Raw genomic sequence first — 18,718 nt, 5'->3', positions numbered from 1 at the left:
TTACTGTAATTTTTTACATCTTTACTTTCACTCAGCATTTGCTCATGTTTGCTTTCTCTCTAAATTCATCTGGAATAATTTAATTAAGGGCTCAGTTAACACTGCACTGAGGCACTTTGAGAGAAAGAGGAAGGACTCTCTCAACACACGTATCTTGGTCATCCTGTAGGTGGCAGAGTGGGGCATTCAGAAGCTGGGTCTGACAGAATATGCCAGCCGCTGTGCAGGGACCTACAGTGGAGGCAACAAACGCAAACTCTCCACTGCCATCGCGATGATTGGTTGCCCGGCGCTTGTGCTGCTGGTGAGTTAGCGAATGACGAGGAGCTCCCGAGCCCATTGTTTGGGTTTTTGGGTTTTATGCAGGGATTTATCAATGAAATGGTCTATGGATCCAGATGGGAAGCCATATGGGTTCAGTCAAGCCTGGCCTCGAATGTTTTATACATTGGCAGGCAACAGTGCAATTCAATTCAAATGGGCATAAATCTGAGATCTTTGCCATATGCTGATAGAGATAAGGATTTGGTCCCGTGTTCATATGGAATTATGTGCTCACACAGTCAAGTTTACCGTTTGTTGCTGTGTGCGTTCAGGACGAGCCCACGACAGGGATGGACCCGCACTCTCGACGCTTTCTCTGGAACGCCATCATGAGTGTCATTCAGGATGGCAGAGCCGTGGTGCTGACATCTCACAGGTCCGACATCTAATAATGAGATGAATTCACTGCACACATCTGCTCCAGCAGCTGAGCAAACACAGTTAACTGTCCTGCCAAAAAACTGCTGATGAAATCATGACTAGTTTGGAGTTTGTTTGATTTTACTATAGAGATCTGTGCGATTATAATTTATTGCTCATAGACACAAAATAGCAGAACTAAAAATAAAAATAAATAATTTTTTTGTTCCACCAGTATGGAGGAGTGTGAGGCCCTCTGCACTCGACTGGCCATCATGGTCAATGGGACGTTCAAGTGTTTGGGAACCATCCAGCATCTCAAATACAAGTAAGAGCCTTTCTGTGTTTAATATTGAAATGTAAACTCCTAAAACTAGAAGAAACTGAGGTTAACAGTATGGTGCAGACAATTCACGTGCAGATGACATAAATTTACAGATGTGAAAACATTTGTTAAGTACCCCCACAGCTCACTGAAACAATGCGTGATTCCTCCTGAAAAGTGATGAAAATAAAAGTGTTTGTTTCATGCCTTAGGGTATCATAAAGCAAACTAAGTGTGAAAAGAGTTAGATTGTTCTACAATGATATTTAGAAATGATTTGCTATAGTTTAAGGCCCACAGGACTGTAGCCAACGCCCCTGGCTCTAACGGTAAGACTGAAAATCAGGAAGATTGAACAGAAGCACACTGTAAATAACTTCTAAAGACATACCAGCTAAATTAACCATTGGTTATTTTTAAATGACACTGAGCTTCCTGGAATGTAAAGAAAAATAAAAAATAAAATGCTAGAATACAACTCAGTGCTTCTGGGAGAATGTTACTCAGATATACAGTATAAAACTAAAAGCATCAGCTCCATGTTCATAGATGACAAAAATAAGTCTTACAAAGAAAAGAGCACTGTACCTACCATGAGCATGGAGGTGGGTTGGTTACGTCTCTGGGCTGTTTTGCTCCATCTGGCACTGGCTGTTGGAATCTGTGCAGGGCACAATGAAATATCAATACTATCCAGAAATGTCCTGCCTGATTTCTATCTCAGTCACAGTTCATGGGTTCTCAAATGGCCTAAAACGTAGCTTAACGCATCCAGGAATGGCTAAAATCGAAACACTGGACTATTCTGAAATCTTTAACAAGAAACTAACTAACAAGCAAAATAGCTTCCCAAGTTTATAATATATCCTCAGACATTTAAGATTTTTAATATGTTGCTTCCTTTATGCAGATTTGGTGATGGCTATGTGGTGACCATGAAAATCCGGGCAGCTAAAGCGGGCTTGTCCCCAGAGCTGGAGCCTGTAGAGAGCTTCATGGAGAGCTGCTTCCCTGGCTGTGTTCAGCGGGAGAAGCACTACAACACACTGCAGTATGAGATCGCCTCCTCCTCTCTAGCCAGGATATTTCAGCTGGTGGTGGCCCATAAAGAAAGGCTCAGCATCGAAGACTACTCCGTTTCTCAGACAACACTAGACCAGGCATGTACCGTATGTATGAACAATGACGGTAACGAGAGGGGAAGTGACGAGCATCTCCAAAATGTCATTGTGCTTAATGAATCTTCCAGCCACTTGTCCTGGTAACCTGCAGTCCCAACAATATTGATGTGCCCAAATGGACAAGCTGGGGTAGAGCGATCCCTTCCACCAGTTGCATAGGTTTTGTTGCCAGCTTAATAGTCATTAGTTGCAGACTGAATCAGGAGCATATTCTTTCTTTTAACATAACTTGAATATATTTGCATATGGATTTGTTTCTCCAGAGCTGAGGCAAATGTTACTGTTGTATTACAGAAGAGCTCTCAGAAAACCTGAATGAATGAAGATGCAAACCTTATTCTATGTTTTATAAAATGAATAATACATATGGGCACATCAGTACTGGAGAAAATCATAAACCCATACTTAAAGCAGGAAAAATGTTTTTATGTTTCACGTAGTTATGAAAAGAAACAGTAAAAAAGTTCATACTTTACAGCTTGGTAATCTTCTGATGTTTGTTTCTGTAGCATTAAGTTGACTGGGTTGACATTAGGTTGGTTTCCAATGTCTGCAGTAAATAAGAAAATGAAAAAAGTTAATGACTGAATTCTTTCTTCACACATTGCTTTGCCCCCTCTGCTCCTGTGGCTCATCTCACAGCACCTTTGAATCAATGTCCATTATACAGAGACACCCTTTGTTATATCATCATTAAAAAACAAAACATCACATGACATGGAGGAGGAGGTCATGCCATCAATCGTTATCACTACAGACATTGTTAGACTGTTATTAGTGAGATATTACTCCTAATACCTAAATATTAACTTGCTCTTACCTGGTTTCCTAAAATATTAGTCCAGCACCACCAAGCTACTGTAAAAAAAAAAAAAAAAAAAAAGTATGATTTTTTTATAATGACAATGAATTTAAATAAGTTTCTCTGTTTCAGGTGTTTGTCAACTTTGCCAAGCAACAGACAGGAGAAGAGGAGGACATTACATTGCACCGAAGAACAGGAGGTGGACGGAAAGACATCAAGGTTTCACCAGTGAAGAGGAAATAATGAAAAAGTTCATGTTTAAACGCGTTAACTTTCCACCACTGTTAATATCTCACTAGCCAAATTGTTAAGTGGGGGAAAAACAAAGATTTCTGCTTACATAGATAGAATATGTATATATTTATACAATCCAATGTGCAATGAATACATAAGCACTTTAGAAGCAGTATTTTTTTTTTTAATATGTAAATGAATGCACACTTTAGGTTTATGTACCATGTTAAATGAAGCATCATTTAATGTTGATGGCATGATTGAAAAATTTGTTTACCGTCAGTGATGTACTGTATTTGTCATCTCATATTGTGTCATTACAAAATATTCCTCTTGAAATATCAGAAAAAAATTAAGTTTCAGATCAATGTAAATAAAGGGGAATCCAATTTTGTATCTGAAAAATAAACCTTTAACATGCTTTGTACTTTATGCTGTGCCGTCTCGCCTAGCTGATTTGATTTGTACTGTATCACGAATTCCAAATAAAACCGCCCAAAGTTTCATAAAGTATTTGCAAAGTGCAGTAAATCTTATTAAATGTTTTTAGCTCTCTTCTGCTTCTCTTACTGCATTTAAAGAAGACAGCTGCTGGATGACACTGTAAGGTTTTTTTAGTAATCTAGTAAAAGATGTTGCCCTCTGCTGACCTACAAGATCCCTTCTGACCTCCACTGAAAAGCAAAGATCTACTGTTGGCTGGTGCCTCAGAGACAGCTCTGCATCTGGGCCAAGGCAACAATGTGCTGAGTGGCTAGTCACAACCTGAATTTATCTGACACGCAGTCCAATTACTGTTCTCCTGCCGCAAGTGATGGTGTCATTGCCTCAGGCCACCCCAACAGTCTGAATTTCATTGGTTACCTCAAAGAAACGGATGGATGGCGGCACTGTGCATTTCGGGACTACTAATGAATTCTCTGGTGTGGATCTCACGCTCCCATCTCCTGCCCATATGGACATCTGGATGAAGCTGATGAGCATGAATATTGCCACTGTGGGAGAGAAAACGAGTCGTGCTGTAACAAACTGTGAAATGTGAGTGTTTGTATACTACTGAATACCAATAAATCCTAATATAGAGCAGACTGCCTGAGGTAGAGCTACTTTACAAACCAAGATTTTACATACAAAACAATTCAGGGACTTTGGGAATGAATCAGTTGTGCTACTGGTGTTGATAATGTTTCATGTGCAAATCACCAAACTTCATGTTGTAGCTTCTCAAATGGGGACAATTTGCTGCTTTGTCCTCATCTTAAATTACACAAACCTGGATACTTGAGGTAGGGACTGTTGTTTGGACAAAACAAGACATCTGAATGTGTCACTCTGAGCTCTGGGAAACTGTGAAGACAAGAAAATATAAACGTAGAAATAGTCAGAGATAAAAGTTTATCTGGGTTCAATCACCTGCAGGAACACAGCATGGTTTAACTGCTACTGCATTAGCAATCTAAATATTTACACCATATAAATATCACAAGAATAAATTATTATTATTAAATTATTAATGACACAGTAAGCAGCAGTTTAATGCTGTATTTTGTTGAGGAGGCACTAAGCTGACTTTATCCACTGTGCACCACATTCTCTTGGATGGATTATGAGCGTGTGTAAACAACTAATCTGCTGTTAAATAAACACAGTGGAATAAAAAATATAACATTTCTCTTTCTCTGAAGCTCAGCTACAGAGATGTTTAGTGACTCACCATCGTGATTGAATGTTGTTTTTTTTTTTTTTGGCCAACATGGCAGAACCGGAGGACGGTAACTGCATGATCAAAACACAGTTTCCTGCACATGTGCATTGAAAAGTGTTAAACCTGCCACCAAGTAGCACTCACTGTGCCTCTGTGAATCTTCACAGACATACCGCCTGCGTGCCGACCGAGTGCGATCAACACGTTTGTGATCAGGTCAAACATCCGGTCTTGCCATACATCAGTGAACATGTTCTGCTCTCATTAAACCTTTTTCTGCGGCCTTGCTTCACTGTGGCAAGAAATCACTCTAGTGGAACTGCTGCAAACTTGTTGTTGACTTCAGGCCCCGTTAGCTCCTATTGTTTTTAATTTGACTGTTCTCTGTCACATTGAACTGCTAAATACCTAAAATTTGAATTTAATCAAATGAAACAACAGGAGACTATGTTAAGGAAGTCTAAAACCACTGGTGGAAAGCAGCTACGAAATGAAAGTGAAGTGAATGTGACCTTTTCTTAGGAGAAATTTAAATTATAACTGCATCATTAAAATGTGTCATTGTTCTAGTCTAACACTATATAATACAATGATATACATCCAAAATATGAAACCAATACTAATACTATGTGAAAGAAAATCTTTTTTTGCTGGCAGTGAAATTCTGTTTTTAGATGAAAGATTTTATGGTCACACTTACCTGGTTGTGTGCACAGCAGGTGGCCGGCGTGGCTGCAACCCCCTGGCAATATGGCAGTTCTGAGAAGAAGAGTATGAAATTTGAAATTGAATAACTGCGATAATATCAGAACTTTCAGTCCACATGTTGCTTCATAATCTGATATATTCACACACAGCGTTCTTCACGTATAGTCTGATGTGGCACAGAGAGAGGAGACACAGTTCTTAGTGAGTCAACTCCTGTGGACACGACCAGTGACTATCAGCTTAATTAACATGGCACCTCAGCCCCACAGTCACCCCCCCCTACTACACCAGCTGCTCCTAATCACATACACACACACACACAGTGTACATTGATCCAAGGCTTCCTGCCTTCAATCAATACATATGAAGTTTATTATGTGATAAACTGCTTATTGCAACATCTATTCTATGGCGGTTTGAGTGTGTTCAGACCCCTTCACTTCATGTTGCAAATTTATGTAATTAATGACAACAACGGTGGCAAAAATGGGTTTGGAAAGTGTTACAGTACTTCGAACAGTCATCAGGCACTTTTCCTAGATGTGTCAAAGACCTCAATGCAGTGAGGAGTCTGAATTAATTCTATATCCACTGTAGATAGCAGTGATTTACAACATTTAAGTGTTGAATCACAACATTAATACCAGGTATCAAAGCTTCTGTTACATGACAACGATGGTGAGTCTGAAAATTGGACATTGAACAGGGAGGAAGAGTCTCACAAAAGATGCTACGTACCACGTTGCATATGGGAAAAAAAGAAAACTCAGAAGTTCTTGAGTTTGACCTACACAACAGAGTCGAAGTCTCGTCTTTGATCATTTTTAAAATCTGTCTCGTATAAAGAGGTGTCAGCACAGTAACATTTGGTGATTCTGTGCTCAGTCAGTCTCAAAAAATATGAAAAGCACAAAGACTGAAAAACAGACTACAATGAAATGAAATGACCACATCCCTTATGATTCAAAAGTCCAGTTTAACACAGAGTAATAAGTAAACTTTCGTGGTCAGTAAAGGAAATATATGGACTTTGCACCGAAAACTTTAATTGTTCCTGTGGCTCTGAGATATGATGTGTGCTGCTGGAGACAGTATGTGTCTGACTCTTACAGCATTTGGTGTTTTTTTTTTTATGTCCTTTTCTTAAGCTGAGCCAGTGTGGTGGATATTTTAGGTCATGAGTTTAATTGGGGGCATGGTTGAAGGATGGAGTCAGAAAAGGTTATTGGTGTATCTGTGCTGAAAGTGGCAAAAATAAGCTTCTGGAGGAGAAGAAGTTGCTAAGTAAGAGTCAAAAGTTAAAAAAAAAAGTGCATTAAACTGGTACATCTACTGAGCTGTATGTTATATGAGAGAGGGAGAGAGGGGGACAATGAAAAAGGGGGAAAGGCATTTACAGTTAGTAACAAGCTTCGGCAATGTGGATTTAAAACTACTACATATCACAATGTTTGTAATAGAAATATGGATGACATCATAGTACAACTACAGTTTATCATCAAAATCATAATATGACAGTTTTTTTTTTATCATGGGGCAGAATTATTACGATATAGAAAACACAACAGCCACAACCACCAAGATCAATCACTAGTTTCAGGCCTGTCTCTGTAAAGAAGGTTGCAGCTTCTTCTACAAGTGTTCAGCAGCACGAGGGTGTAACGCACCATAATACATCTGAAGTGCAAAAGATGAAAAAACAAACACAGTATTCAATCGAGCAGCACATGTTGTAACCTTGGAACTAAATGCATTTAAAGTCTGACTTCCTGTTCTAAAAAACCTCTGCTTTTCTTTATCCTCTGCTATTCTGGTATGCAGGGCATGCAGAGAGTAGATTCAATACAGTATTAACACTGGTTAACAATGCAACAATGGTTTTGGATGAGGTGACCACACACAAATGCTCTCTCTCTCTCTTCTGGATGACTCTTTTGTGCTGTGCTAGTGTCCTTGTCACTGGCAGAATGAGGCAGAACCTCATGGACAGCCCAATGAGGTGGCACAGTTACTCCAAGATGGCCCAGTAGTTGCATGACGTTTTGCTGCATCTCCAAACAGTCTGAAGAACATGGAGGAGATACCAGAAGAAAGGCTGTTACACCAGGAGAGCCCTACAAAATGGCATCAATTACGATTCTGACCAAACTGTCAGACACAGACACAGCACCGTGTAGGTCAACTGTCATTTGACAAAGAACACCATCATTGGTGGGACCACCAGTGGCACCCCTATATCTATCAGTGTAGGCATGGCCTGATCCAGGTCTTGTAGCAGGACACCATTCACTGACACATCAGGAGCATGTGCAGACATAGGTGTGCATACAGGCACATGGTGGCCATATTCTTACATATGTCCATCCAAACCTCATATACTGTTTCAGAATCTGAAAGATTAAAGAGCACCATCCACATCAATAATATCTATGCAGAGCAAAAGCTTAGCTCTTTCTCAAATTACTGTAATCATGGGATTTTCCCTGAGAAGTCTGAGATCATCAGTCATTTGCTTGTAATCAATCAGTTTCCTGACAGAATCAAACCATAGGGATGCTCATAAGTGGCATAAACTGAATTGCATCACCATTATTTTGTTTTCCAAAGCAGGTCATAAAAAGTCTGCAATACATTTCTGAATAATCAATGACTGCCAAAGTTTTATTTTGTGCTCAGGAATGTTTTTGCCCTGTTTCTGACCCAGGACCAACCACATGAGGGCAGTAGGTTTATGAAAATACCCCAGCAAAGTCTCTGTCAATGAAGCAAAGCAACTCTGCTAAGGTATCCCCCTCTTGTCTTCTCAGGTCTGTGCCCCGAAACTTCGGGAGGTGTCTTTTGAAGTCTGAGGGATGTGTGGGCTCATAGAAGGAATTGCTGATCAAGTGTGCTTTTAAAGTGCATCAGAACCGTGCAGCCAGCCTGCATCTTCTCGCCTCGTACGTGTGTGTTCTTGCCTCTACAGAAGCTGCAGGAGATGCCCTTGAGAAATCATGAACAAATATTTCTCTATCCCCTCTCTCACATACCCACACACTAATATTTATGCTGCACAAAATCTACTTGCACAACTAAAACAAAACTAAACTAAAACAAAAAACAAATGAAATATGCTGCTGACTCAAACCTTCATTGTTCACACTTCAACACTCCCACTGGAGTTGATCAACAAGTGAGGAATAACTTATATCCCTTGGTAATTTGTGCTAAATGGATCATAGACAGAGCTCAGGGAAATATGTATTCATGCACTAATTACTTCAACTTCTCTTAATACACTTCTTGTAAACACTTGTCGTTGTCTTCTTCAGTTGTGCTCCTAACAACCCGATATATCATTTACATTTAGAGAGCGTAAAAAAAAAAAAAAAACATTCTCACTTGGGACTTAATGGAAGACGAAGTTCTGCTGGTGAATTAAATTTGCAAGTGTAAAAAAAAAAAAAAGACAGTGAGAGAAAGTTTCTGGAGTTTCTATCAGTAAAGACATCTCGGCATAACTTGAGCGTAAGCTGATATTGTTAGTCTGGGTGTGTGGGCTTGTGTGGGCCCCGGGGACTAAAATAAGCAGGCTCTAATCAATAGTAAGAGTTGACTCATCATTAGTTTGCCATTCTTGCTCTTTTGCTGATGTGAATACCAACTTCCCAGCTCTATGTGTTTAGGCCATCATTTACCGTGGCACATTGTCAACATTTGGCTCAGAAAAGACTCCGGTACCGTCAATTTAATGTTCTCCCAAGGTGTCTCATCATTGGTACACAGAAACTGAAAATCCTAAGACAGAATGCATTTGCCTCTCTGCAGACATGAATACCATAAATCTCAAGCCAAGGTGCTGTGGTGATATAGTGAGCCATTAGAGATATGACAAATACATTCATTAGCTTTCTCACAGCACCCCAGCTCCATGCTGTTACTCCCCCGGGAGGAGTGCGAATAAAGGCAGTGGAATCGACCCCGGGGGTAATAGAAGAAAAAAATGATTGAGAAAGACTGATCGACACGGCTCACCTTCAAGTGCTATTCTTGGCCTATTGATCATGAAAAATGTCTGACAGGCAGGGGTTGTTTTGCCTCACCTACAGGTCACAAAAATAAGGAAAGAACAGCTATGAAGACTTTTCTAATGGAAATCTCAAAACTTCTCTGAGCAGTTTTCCACGACTCGAATATTACAGAAACACAGATTTCTAACTTAAGAATTTAGAGCACAGCAATTTATCTTTACTGTAGGTGTTGCTCCACATTTAATAATCTCAACATAACTGACAACACATTGGTTTCTATGCATTAACCCCTGTCCCTGTTGTCCCAACAGCAGCATGGAAAAGCAACTTCATCACAGTATAAAGTCTGTGGAGCGAGCAGGAGTCTGCAGATGGAGCCAGCAGAGACACACTAATGTGGACGTGCAGCGAGCCGCACAACGTGGAAGAAAGGTTTTTTCCAGCTTATGTGCCAGTCAAGTGAGTCTGATATTCTGTTCCCATGATATGTCCATGGTTCATTTATGAACATATAGATTAAATTAGAGGACATTTGTGGTTATATAATCACACTTTAGATTAATCACGCCGTATTTACTAGCGCAAAAGCATTTTAGGTACTTTAGATGCCATAAGGCAAAACAATCAAGAAGGCATCTGGTTGGTCCCACATTCACTCTGAAACATGACAACAAGCCCCAAAATACAGCCGGGACTAATTTCAGCAACAAGAACAAGCAACAGGTGGTCTGGCCACCACATCTCAGCAGCACTGAGTCAGCATGTGATTTCAAGAAGAGACAAGAAGACACGGAGACTAATTCTCCTAGATGTTTGGAACAACCCATCTGCTAAGTTAGAAAAACTGCACATATTCTACCAACTGTAGGAGAATGGGTGGGTCTTTAAAAGCAGAGAGTGGTCATTTTAAATATTAATTTAGTTCAAGTGCACTTTTTATGAAGATACAGAACAAGCCCATCCATAACTGGCCAAATCGAGTCTTGCGATGTCTATACGGGTCGAGGCCGAGTTTTCACATATGATTTTGTTTGACTCACTGTGCATCTGTCACAAGTGTAACCAAAGACTTTGGACAACATCCTGCAACTCATGCTGATGAACGAGCAGCCAAACACTTACAGGGGAAGAGGGCGCCGTTAACGTCAGTTTGCTAATTACCTACTCAGCTGCAGCACATTAAACAAAACGTAAACTTGGGGGCGAATGTCTCCCCGGGGAGTCTAGTTGCTGGTCTGGCACTTACTCTTCAGTTCTACTGCTAAGAAAACATTTCAAACCCACTGCTTGAACACTACACAGACAAGACTGTCTGCACTTTGTCCTGTCATTTCTCTGCTGGTGGTTGGATCAGAGTTATGTTTTCTGCTCTCTGACTGACATGCTCCCATTCACAGTGACAGAAAATGAGCATTTCTTATGTTGTCGGATAACTTTTCACCTCCTTATCTATAAAAAATGCTGCAAAACAGCTGAACCGCTTGGGAAAAATCATGTCTTCTCTGAAAATTTTGGGATTGTGACTAGAATTTGTACATATAAACAAAGATTCTGCAGGTTATCTGCATTTGGCTGCACATCATGAGATTGTAAATACTGAAAACAGTAACTTAGCAAAGCACTTTTCTTAGCACTTTTTTAACTGAACCAACTCTGAATCAAGTCATTCAATTTAAAAGTTAAAGAACAGGATAATTAGACAACAATTGCAGATTGTGTTGTCACTCAACACCGTCTGAAATGTTCTACTATTGTAAAGTCTATTTGATTCATCAGGAAATGCAAAATAGATGAGCTGAACCGTAGAGACAGTCGTGGAAAATGGACTATGAATAGTTCCCTTTTAAAGGTCAGACATGCCTCATTTACAGACCATAATTGAATCACTTGCCTGGGGATTACATATGATTCCCTCATGAATATCTAATTGATTTTATTTTAGACCATTAAAAAGTCCGAACAGGTTACATTTCTCTAAAATGTGCACAAACATACCGCAGTGTGATGCTAGATAAACACACATCCACTTAATTGAGGAGGTTGATCACGAACAGTGTTTGACACGACTACACTCAAATAAAACCGCGGATAGTTGCAGAACGGCAGCTTTTAGAAATAGCTGATGTACACATGCACAGTCTGCTTTAATACACCTAATGCACAACAGGCTGACAGCACATTTGTCCCGCCTAACCCGCTGCAGAAGCTGAGTGTAATGGAGGTGATGCCAACCCATTATTAGCCCCTTAATGTCAAAGACAATAAGGTTGACTGTTTACAGTCACATCTATTGTAGCTTACTGCGGCTCACTGTCAACTTCTATTCTTCCCATGACTAATACAGAGAACAATTTCTCTGGTTATGTTAACAATGTAGTGACGGATGAAAGCACCATGCTTAAAGAGGAAACTTGCTTTGTCCATCCTGTAAAAGGAATAGTTCCACATTTTTGGAAATGTCCTGGAATAACCTGACTGGATGCCAGTCCTGACACAGATAAAGATGATCACTTGAACAATATGTGTCTACAAAACCAATATACCAGGCCTGTATTCTTCAGCTCAAAGTACCAAAAGCAACAATATAACACAGCAGAACAACAAACGTGTAAACTCTATACAGTGACTGTGTGTTTTAATGGCATTGTCATGTGTGGGCAGAACATCACGTTGTAAATCTGTAGCCAAGCTGAAGCTAATAAAAAGGATGGATGCCTGTAACCTGAGTCAATACAGAGTCAACAAGTCTGGGCTGTGACAGGTTTATTGAACATATTCATTCAGAGAGACGAACCCTTTGCTGCTGTGCACACAGATAAGGGATGATTGCAGAGGAGTGCAGCCAAATCCAGAAATGCAAATCCAGAACGAGTGACATTCAAAATTAACACAAATGATGTGGAGCAACGGCGTGAAGGGCAAAAAAATATATAAAATATCCGTCTGGATCTGTATTTAATCGAAAAGAATCGGAGCTGTGTTCTTACACAAAACATGATAAATTCACAAGTAGCCTGTTTCCATTTCCTCTACTTTATCTCCCCACAGTGAAATATCTACAAATCTCAGATGATAATTCTCGCCTCAGGGTTCAGTAATTCGGTTTGGTGGACAGAGCTTATAGTAGCTTTGATCATCTGTAACTGCTTGAGGGGATGTGACATTTTCGCTGCTTATGAGTACAAGTTTCGGGGGTTCTTTTTTTTTTTTTTTTGTCTGTAATCGCTGTTGGAGGAATTATAAAGCAGTGTTGTGAAGCAATGAGCGGAGGTGTTGGCAGAATGTGCAGAAATGCAGTTGCCTCTGTGTCCTTCTCACTGTTTGTTTCTCATTTGTTCAAGAAGTGTTTCTTCTTGTGCTGTAGATCGAAAACTTTAAAGACAGGCTCACAATTGATTCCCACTGTGGTGACTCATGCATTAAACGCTGTAAACTATTTGCTCTGCGAGGATATAACTGTCTCCAGCTGTTATAATTCCATTCAAGTATGATCTATGAATAATTTTGGTGCTGACATTTTTAATCTAGCCGTTGTTTAGACAAAGTGGATTGGCCCACGGTGTCTGAGAGCACATGCAGACAAAGCGATTGCTGTTTTAAAGCACAGGCTTTGCTCATGGAAGATGGATAATGTTTTGCACTGTGAATTTAGGATTTTCAGTGCATCGTCATAAATGAATAAATGAAAATTAGAAGCGAAATGAACAGACTCAAGGACAGAAGAACAGAAGGGGGACTACTTTACTTTTGAAAGAATAAAGAAATCTACACCTGCTCTGTTCTGGTTTAACAAGTCTCAGATGAACATTATCAGCGGTTTTATTTGAGGAGTGAAACACGTTGCAAACCAGGCCTACCTCACAACAACACACGTTTGCTGCTCCATGCTTCCACCCCTCTGGTCTCCTACCTCCTCTTCTTCTCTGGTGATTTACTGCTGGCTTTCTGCATTGCTGCCACCTTCTGAATGAACTCCATTATCTCACTGTGCTCACATCATTTTTAATTAGCTCACCAGTCTTCGTCCTCTTTTCTTTTTTCCATCTTATAGTACCTTTAATTATTGCTTCTGCTAAATGAATATTTCCCCTCTATTTTGATATAACTGTTCATATTTGTTGGCCCTGCTCAGTTTGAGGGTGCTGTTTACGTTGTGATTCTCATTCTGGTCAAAGTTCTTTTCTCACTCTTCCCCCTGTACTTATGCAGGCTACTCTTTCGGCAGTGAGTACAAATGTTACTATTTCGGGATTATCTTCCTCCATAGCAGTACAGTTCTATTCTGACTTTGGAAGTTTAATATTCACGGCCGTACAGGATGTCCCTTTACTTTCCACTGGTTAAAATATATATAGAATCTCTCCACCTTTCATTGCGACTCGATTGAACACTAACAGGATCTCATGAACTAAGTCCTGCTGGATTTGAATGCTCACAATCAGTCATGAGGTTGAATCTTTTCAGTAAACTACATTGACATCAGCACAGTAGGATGTTCTTATGTGACTCTCAGTGATCAAACCTTTGACCACAATCGCTGCTACATCTGTTGCAGGATCCTTTGACACATCTGTGAACATGTTTGTTCTGATATTTTCCTTCGGTGTGGTCTCATTCTGGTTGTCTGAGGATGCCTTTAAAGGAGCTGCCCCCTAACGATCCTGCAAAATGAATTGAAATTCAGCACATCTTGATTCCGTGTCTTGGATTAGTAAAAGTTTTCTCGTTAAAAAAACAGAAAATGAAAGCCAGCACAGTAGTTGAGGAATCCCACTTATGTGACGCAAAGAAAATATTCAGAACATTTCACCCTCTCATGCTTTTCTCATGACATTTTATTAACCAGAGCAACATGGAGATAGGACAGTGTAGTCATGCAACATTAGTATCCTTATTATTTTTGTAGTTATTTTTTCCAGTCTGTAGAACACACAGGGTCCAATCTAAGTCACACCACCACACAACACTGCAGTAAATCAGAGATTTGTTTCATTCCCGAACCAAAAACAACAATTTGAATCACAGCAATCTGAGCACAATTTCCATTTTTACCCATCTGGAGACAAACTCAATTATAAAGTGTGACATGTAAAGGGAGGTCTTCGATGAAAGCTAAATCTTGTCTTGTTATAGTACCCATTTAAATGTAAAGTTCCCTGCCACTAGTCGCTGTTAGCTTTAATGACTTCAATCACCACAGTTGACTTGTTTTAGAGACATCAGTCTGCGGCTCTATCTTGAACTCAGGCTGTTTTCCACAATCCTAAAACGTGCCTCGATTGCATAAGAGCACACCTGACACAGCCGAAACTGATTTGATGTTTCCTAAAAGCAACTTCTTTCTTCACTCACGTTGGAAATTGGCTCAGGCAACAAAAACTGCTTTTTAAAAACACAATTCCTCAGGAATATTGTTTTTTTTTAGTCCCCCCCGCTTTCTTTTTTTGTAAACATCTACACATCCATTTGAAAGTGGAAATCTGTAGCTGCTACTTCCTTCACTCTTCTTTCTGTTTCCTGAGGCCTGTCTGTCTTTGGTGTGTGTGTAAAGGTGACACATCCCACTCTCAGAGGATTAGCAGCTGTCAGACTGATTTGCAGCATCACATATATCATTTCTAATCAGATTCCTACCTTGCACATCAGCTAACATATGGTCAAAGGGTTTATTCCCCTTTAGTGCTAAACCTGTGGGTTTTATTCTAACCCCTTTGTGCTGGCAAAACTAGACTGACAACTCATCCACACTGCTGGTCAGCAAATGTTAATGTTTGTACTATAAGGATGGTAAATAGGAGTTCCCAGTGGAACAGTAAATATTCATTTGAGTGGTTGGTAATAGCTCTCAAAATGTAGCACTGTGTGTTAAGCACGTCTTCTGTAGACTAGCTCACATTCAGCAGTCTGAATTGGCCTGGTTTATTCCCACCACCCTCTTTGATTATCGATATCTGACAGGGATTACATTTGAACCCCGAGCTGTAACCAAGCAACAAGATTTCAATGAACAGAGGGTTTTTTTTAAATGTCATTTAATTCTTAGCTCAGTTAATATTGTGGTGAAACCGCTGAAAAACAAAAGAGAGAGTGAAGAAATTCTGGTAATACATCGAGGACATACCATGTTGTGTTCACTGACAACTAAAACGCCCAGTCCATCACATCTTATTGCACTGATTTGGCATTTAATTTACAGTAAAGCAGTTACTTATTCTGCATGTTGATGTGTGCTTTGTAGCAGCTATACCTTTTACTTCTACTTAGTACTTACATATACTATATTTCTTCAGCCTACTTGGTTTTGTTTGTGTGGACACTGAATGGTTTTTATTTTTAAATCAGTCTCCATGGGGATTTTTTTATTGTTAATGCTCCCTGCACATTGTTTATCATGTTGCTGTGTATTCCATGTTGTTATGCTGTACTCTGTCTGTGGGGACCGCCCTCCAGAGTAAAGCAATTCTGCTCATTTGTTTACATTTTCATTCAAACCATTGCTAAAGTTATTTCTATTAATGGAAATCTATAATATGATATGCTTATATGTTATTTATTTAAAAAACATATTTGTAACAATCTGCAGTAAAGTACTGTATTTTACTGTAGTACTGTTGTTTTAAATAAAAAAAGGCCATTTTATGTGTGATACATAACAAGTGGATGTTATTAAGTGGATGTTATTGCTAGTTTGCTGGTACTATTTTGTAGTATAAAATGTATTAGCATGTTAGCCTATGCCATATTTCATTAAATTATAAACCAACCAACCTCATTTGTCAGGACGGTGGCTTCAAAAGGGGCGATGGGAAAACCCATTCTTCTCCAACAGGACAGATGTAGTAGAATAAGATAAGAATTCAGGTAGAGATACTATCGTGTAGCTATAAGTATATTTGCTCGGCATATTTATGCCCCAGCTGTGTTGGATGAGTGGCTGCAAAAACAGTCAAATGATACAAACATTTCAGTTTTTTCATGTGAGCCAGAAGGGAGCTAAGGGTAAAACATGGGTACATGGTGTTTAGTGAAGCACTGGCTTGTAAATACAACGTGTATGTGTTTGTGGGTCCGCATAAAAAATGCGCATTCTCTGTGTCAGTGATAGCAGCACAAGCACATCACAAATCCTGACTGAACGAGAGTGTGTTGCACTGAAGTAAACAAGCAAAGCATGAGTGAACATGTGGTGCTTCATTGAATCGAGCACACTTATCATAGTAAAAGTGAAATTATGGCCAGAAGCAAAGTTAGTTGGTTGGCAGAGGTTAGCGGTTCAATGATCTCTGGCCAGAAGGGTGGAAGGCTTGTAAAATAACATGTTAGATGAACAGATTCGAATTCATCCCCTGTCACACATCTACTCCAGAACGGTCAAGTTGTACAAGACATGAATCCAAGAACTGAATGATTATTACAATGCTGAAGAGGGATATGCATTCATAGATAGGGAGTGGGCTTGACACTTGTGCACTTCAGGAATCAGTATCTCGGGGGATCAATACTGTTTCCTAAAGGTATGGAGTTTGTGTGTCTGTTTCCATGACCTTTGAGATGGTTCCTGTCTGTCTGACCTGCAGCAGCCTGAGCTGGAGGATAGTTTCAATACTGATCCTGCAAAAGATTGAGCTGTGGGTTGTCAGTACTCTCACGCTGGATATCAGTGTGTCCTGTAAGTGTACTGTATATACTTGTAAATGTGTGTAGACTACGGTCACTTACTGCGAGAATGATACAGTAAATCGTCAAGGTCGTCTGACACATACTGTGTAATCACACCTTGTCAGAGAAAAGCTCCCTAATGAGTCAACTGTACTGCAAAATGTGTGAATCATAACAAGCTGTGTGCGTTTGAAGTCCTAAGATTCAGTTCATCAGTGTTGTTGGTTTGTTTTTCATGCTGTCTCCTCTGGTTTGCACAAGTCACTATCTTATTATTAATCACATGCCTCGCCACAAGTCACAGTTCACAATATAATTACCTTGGAAGGAAAGATTGATTTTAGGTCTCACTGGTATTTTAAATGGTTTGGAAACTTGTATATTTTTACTGTAAAAAGATTTGTACAGTGATAGAATCCCACTGTTTACCAGTGGGTTCCTTTCAATCTCTTCATCTTTTGTTAATTAAGATGTGAGATAGATTCACTTTGTCTCCACAACATTTTAGTGGATTAACAGAGGTAACAATGTGTTTATCCACAGACAGTATTATCAGGTCAGTCAGATCTGTGTGACACCGAAATTAATAGAAATTTGTACTAAATTTATGTAAAGTACAATTTAGACTATCACACCACACAATGTCATCTGTTTAAAGAAAACTGGAATAGCTAATTTCATGCACTTCTGACCCCCAGTATCATCTGTATTCATGTCACAATTGTAGATAGTTTTGAACCTCAGCTGCAATAATATTCAAGTCTAGTTTTCATTTCATTAAAAAAAAAAAAAAATTTCAGTAAAGATTCATTTGTGTGACAGCATCATATTGGTATTATATTAACACAAGCATATAAATTGTTCATAATTAGTTCAACAAATGCTTTCTGGCTTACGAATGCCACCATTTTTCACTATTCTCAATCCACTCTACTCTTTCCAGACCACCCCATTATACATTAAACAGCACTGCAGTACAGACATATTTGTTTTGGAGTGAATGGACGAATTTCATGTCTCATGTTAGCACACTTTAATTTGCATTCTGTAGTTTTCATAGGACAACTCTGAGAGGCTGAGTAACATTTTCTTTTTTCTGAATGAAGTTCAATGTCAACAGGAAATCTCTTTACACGATAAAAGCTCTGACGAAGAGTTACAGTGATGATGGTGCAGAAAATAAGAAGAAATGTCTGTCCATATCAAGGATAAAGCATTATTACACCCACAGTGTTTAAAGCGATGTCACATTAAATTAAAGAGCAACTGTACCTCACATTTGATGCATTTCATTGTTTCCTTTAGGTTGCAGGACGGTGTGAACGTGTCATCCTAAGAAAACCAATAAAAGCCGCTTTAATGAAAACAATACTTTTATTTTGGTTACGTGTTATCATTTACACACAT

The 18,718-nt window shown here is 39.4% G+C and overlaps 1 protein-coding gene and 1 long non-coding RNA gene across 2 annotated transcripts in view; one reads left to right on the top strand and one right to left on the bottom strand.

Annotated features, from left to right (window-relative positions):
• LOC113172245 (retinal-specific phospholipid-transporting ATPase ABCA4-like) overlaps positions 1–3,718 on the top strand; it is a 28,335-nt gene extending 24,617 nt beyond the window's left edge. Inside the window, exons 45-49 of the mRNA XM_026375122.1 lie at positions 170–304; positions 597–700; positions 920–1,012; positions 1,920–2,169; positions 3,125–3,718. Of these exons, the coding sequence (XP_026230907.1) occupies positions 170–304; positions 597–700; positions 920–1,012; positions 1,920–2,169; positions 3,125–3,238 (696 nt within the window). The 3' untranslated portion in view covers positions 3,239–3,718. The remainder of the gene's footprint in view (positions 1–169; positions 305–596; positions 701–919; positions 1,013–1,919; positions 2,170–3,124) is intronic.
• An 804-nt stretch (positions 3,719–4,522) lies between these two features.
• On the bottom strand, positions 4,523–13,610 carry LOC113172246. The gene is made up of 3 exons (XR_003299740.1): positions 13,510–13,610; positions 5,635–5,693; positions 4,523–4,576 (listed from the first exon to the last, which is right to left on the bottom strand). It is a non-coding gene; the product is annotated as an uncharacterized LOC113172246 (long non-coding RNA).
• Positions 13,611–18,718: the final 5,108 nt, after the last annotated feature.

This window comes from Anabas testudineus, chromosome 17 (assembly GCF_900324465.2).
Source record: "Anabas testudineus chromosome 17, fAnaTes1.2, whole genome shotgun sequence".
Lineage (NCBI taxonomy): Eukaryota > Metazoa > Chordata > Actinopteri > Anabantiformes > Anabantidae > Anabas > Anabas testudineus.
This window is presented reverse-complemented; position numbering and strand designations above follow the sequence as displayed.